The sequence below is a fragment of the Styela clava genome, chromosome 6 (genome assembly GCF_964204865.1).
Source record: "Styela clava chromosome 6, kaStyClav1.hap1.2, whole genome shotgun sequence".
NCBI lineage: Eukaryota > Metazoa > Chordata > Ascidiacea > Stolidobranchia > Styelidae > Styela > Styela clava.
Genome location: NC_135255.1, coordinates 3,428,919 through 3,433,572, shown reverse-complemented (window position 1 = coordinate 3,433,572; position 4,654 = coordinate 3,428,919). Strand labels below are relative to the sequence as shown.

The 4,654-nt window shown below is 36.0% G+C and overlaps 1 protein-coding gene across 1 annotated transcript; it reads right to left on the bottom strand.

The window, feature by feature from the left end:
• Positions 1 to 876: 876 nt before the first annotated feature.
• LOC120331198 (spermine synthase-like) lies at positions 877 to 1,977 on the bottom strand. Its single transcript, XM_039398267.2, has one exon. The coding sequence runs from the start codon at positions 1,975 to 1,977 to the stop codon at positions 877 to 879; it is 1,101 nt and encodes a 366-aa protein (XP_039254201.2).
• Positions 1,978 to 4,654: the final 2,677 nt, after the last annotated feature.

The following is a 4,654-nucleotide window of genomic DNA, read 5'->3' as shown; positions in this document are numbered from 1 at the left end:
TCCGCTATTTATTATATCGATCCGCCGAATTCATTACTGTTAAATAATAATGTCGAAAACACATTTCCTGAGCACCGCGATTATAATCATTGTGCCAGATATAGAAATGTATGTTGCCTGGTATTCAATAGAATTGCAGTCTTATAAAATGTAGTGAAAATATTGAACTTTGTTGGAGTATAGTGCACACGATTTTCGAGAGGAAAGTAGTATTAATGTTTATTGTTAATTGAATTCTGAATATTAGAAGGGCAATATGGATATTTACTATTTCCACACGACACAGATAGCCAACGGCAATGTATGGAAGAGTAGAATGTACCTAAAAGTTTGTTTCAAGAATCGAATTTAATTAGGCAATATATTTCATGCATTATAGGTGCTTTGTTTGAAGTATATATATAAATTGTAGAATTGCCCCCACTAGTTATTGGGGAGTTATTGTGGAATATATTTTTGAAAAATATAATTATTTCAATCGTTTTTCTATTTAATATTTATTGTAGCATTTACATAGGGCGACGTTAGATCTAGATTACAAGAATCAATGATTCCAGCTGAGTTTGAGCTGTAATGTAATGCAAGTTTTCCGTCTTCCACAGATTATCTGGCTGACATACTCCATGCCAGAGTTACGAGAATGAATTTATCTTTATTAATATATATGATGACGATATGATAGCTCGAAGATAACAATAATCCGTCAGTTATGAGATAAATACCGTATTTCCCGGCGATACGAGTTATACGAGGCCCGTTACTGAAAGACATTTTTGTAAAGTAAATAGTTTATGAATTCTATCACGATTGTTGAGGCACATCAATTTTAATTACTTTTAATTGTAAAATAGTCTACTCTGTCTGAATACTTCAGTTTCAAGAACTCTTTTTCCAAACTATGTAAACCACCCAGTTTTCTTGATAAGTCGGAATGTAACCTATTTCTTTGGTGAACTTAATGGGATACTCAAGTTTCTCCAGTTGAGCTTCATATACTTTCTGTCCTTGGAGACGACTTGCCGAAGTTCCGTGACTAACGAATACCCCATCATGCTTCAACACCTCCATTGAGTTAGCTAAAAGTTTAAGATTGAACTCCCATCTCTCTCCCACTGGTTCCAGAGATAATGGGATTGTAGCGATGTCATTTATTACGACATCAAATTCTAATCCAGTCTTGACAGCTTTTTCAAGATATTCTGCAGCATCTTCTATAACAATTTCATAATTAGGACCTGTCATGGAATCGAGTAGATTACCACATATTTCGCGAAAGTAGAGTTTTGTAACGTCTACCACTCGCTGGTCATATTCTACTGCCGTTATCATAGTGCTGCCCATATCCTTGATTCTACGAATAATACAAGCATCACCTCCACCCAATATAAGAACACGTTTCCCGTTGTAATCGACGTGTCCGAATCCTGATAAGGCATGAGAATAGCTTTCGTAGTCGTATTCACCTATGGTTATATCATTATCACAATAAAGGCAATTCCCAAATTCGATAGAGTGTAAAACACGTAGATGTTGCCTTGAGGTAACTTCGTCAAACACAAGCTTGTCAAAATCTCGTTCAACTAAACGAATACCATGGACAATATCGTAATGAGAAAATTCTCGACCTCGTTTCATGGCGGGAAGGCTATCATAAGGCGGTGTTTTTGGAATCTCAGCAAATTCTAATTTTCTGACTTTTTCATCCAATTCATTTACTAGATTCTTGAAATAAGCATTTTCAACACTCGTAGTATGTATGTCCAGTGTTAACAGGCCATTCTTCGCACTTTGTAGAAACACATTGAGTCCCTTGTCATTCGAGAAGAGGGCTGAAATATGTTTTTCGGTATTACTGTACACAAGAATGCATCCAATGTCTAAATGCTTCATGAGTTTTCCGATTTGACTCAAAAATTCATCAACTTTTCCATGCACTTTGCTCATGTCCATTTGAAATTCTAAAAGCCACGAATCCATTTTTGAAGTTGAATAGAATCACAAAATTGAAAAACAAAAACCTAATTGTAACAAAATAACACAAATATTTAAGTATGATATTATTTTCCACATGCATGTTTTTCGGTATTCATCGGTTTTAAAAGTTTTTTTATTATTTCAGAACAGTCAAACGTCTTATTGGATAGTTTATGTCATTGCTTCAGTTTCGTAATCATTAGTTATCGATAAAAATCTTGATTTATCTATCTGCGAGCTCATCAAATATATTTTTCTGTTACATCATATTCGTGAGATTCTCTAGAACAGAGGTGACGAACCTGCGGCCCGCGGGCTGCATGTGGCCCGCCAAGGACTTTCGTGTGGCCCACGAAGCATTCAGGCAATTCAGTGTATGTTTGGCGTAAAGTCACAAACTTCCATGAACTGTACAGAGAGAACGGGATCACAAGTGTTATTCATATTACTGGCAGCAACACTATTTCCAACACATCTATTTTTTTGGATCATCGATACCTCTAACAATGGATCAAAATGACCATTGTCGTAGCATAGTTACGCTCTCTTATCGGCAAACGCATACCGTTTAATAGAGAAGAAGTAATATCACTTTATGAAAATGTGATATTTTCGTGCACGATACACGTGATACTTGAAAGTAATAAAAAGTTTATAACTTCTGTTCCATGATTAAGACAATGGTAAATCTAAAAAAAATGCCTACGTTTTAAAAATCAGTCAATCGTGATTAGAGGGATTTGTTTACAATTTTTGTATCCGAAGGCTTGCGAAATACGGATCTTTTGTACAAAGCCTCCATCCCTAATGCAAAATGTGAAAAAAACATTACGTTCTGAAATAACAAATTAGTAACTATCCAGTTGCGGTTCGGTTTAGAAATGATTTGAGGTTTTGAATTTCCGACGCAATCTGGATTCTTAGCCCCCATCCACCCTGAAAATGTAATTGGAATTTTTATGATTTACATTTGATTTTGAGCGGAGGCGTTTTTTTTTTATAAAGTTTTACAAATATGATGTTCTTGCATCACTGACTGTCTCTATCACAAGATATTCATATCAACGTCCGAGAAATCCCTAGATCTGCTATAAAATATCAAAGACTACAATTTATTTCAATCAGTACATTAAAAATTGATTTTGCATTAATACGAAGGTAGTAGACTCTAAACTTTCGTGGTAAAAATGCTGTGGTATTCGAAAGGAAATTCGGATCTCGAACATCCGAGCCCAGCGTTTATATTATATTATATAATTGAATAACATCAGCTGTATGGATGCCGTTGTTCGTTTTGTAGATGAAAATCAACAGATATCATACGGTAGTACGACTAAAAATTGTGCGGCCCGCTAACTCAGCGGTGACTGATAAAGTGGCCCGCGGCAGCAAATCGTCACGCTAATAACCGAATTGCGTAAGTCATTTTTAGCGGTTTTGAGTTTTTCATAAAATAGGTATTTATGTAATGCTGCGCACCTGTCTGTTAACTCAGATTTTATTTTATTTTAAGAATTCCAAAACCCATAAAAATAGAGATTTTGTATGATACGCAAATTTGTTCAATTGTTTCGTCATAATGAATTATCATTGTTAACGCAGGACTATTATGACGTCACAAAAGCAAAATAACCTCTGCGAAGGATTTTCGAGTTTTTGGACACGTAGTGGACATAACGATCGTTTCAATATTATGTTGTTGTTGTTCTTGTTGTTCTTGTTGTTGTTCTTGTTCTTTGACACGTTTTTAAAAAGTCGCTTTTCTCTTCGAATACTGGACCAATTGCTTTGAAATTTTCAGTGGTTGAAGATTAATTTTTTCGCTAGAAGGCTATTACTTTTGTTTATTCTTAAATTTTATATGAATCCTATGAGATATGATATTTCATACAAAATTTCGCGGTATTTATTTTTACTCATGGGAACACTGTTTTACACTTATTTCAAGCGGTTTCGCGATCGATTGTCTTGCTCAGTACTACAGCTACTGTAGGTCGGTACTGGTAAGTTGCCATACCGGTGCCGTAACGCAGTGAAATTGACTTATTCCTTCCGCGGTATTACTAATGCTGCAATGCAAGTTTTATAGCCTATCGTATGCGGAACGGAATATCAGACCTACAGGTTCGGTACCGGTACTGGTAGCTCAGTACGTAAGTACGATACTGGTACTGGTGCCGGTACCGGTGTCTTACCACAATGAAATTACCGTAACTTATTCTTTCACGGTCCTACCAGTGCAGTAATGCAAGCGTTGTAGCACTTGTAGCCTACTATATTTGTTTATTTTGATGAGAGTCTACTGGAAACAACATAAAATTTGAAAGGGAAGAATTGTTCTGTGATCAATTATCTGTCCTAAAGTGTAAATAACATAAAATTTGCAAGGGAACAACTGTTCTGTGACCAATTACCGTATATGGCCTACAGTGTACAGGTAAGATGCTGGCTGACTGCTAACCGGTACTGGTAGCTCAGTACGCAAGTACGATACTGGTACTGGTGCCGGTACCGGTGTCTTACCACAATGAAATTACCGTAACTTATTCTTTCACGGTCCTACCAGTGCAGTAATGCAAGCGTTGTAGCACTTGTAGCCTACTATATTTGTTTATTTTGATGAGAGTCTACTGGAAACAACATAAAATTTGAAAGGGAAGAATTGTTCTGTGATCAATTA

What these genes read in the sequence shown, in the direction of transcription:
- LOC120331198 (XM_039398267.2), bottom strand. Translation starts at nt 1,977, where the DNA reads ATGGATTCGTGGCTTTTAGAATTTCAAATGGACATGAGCAAAGTGCAT.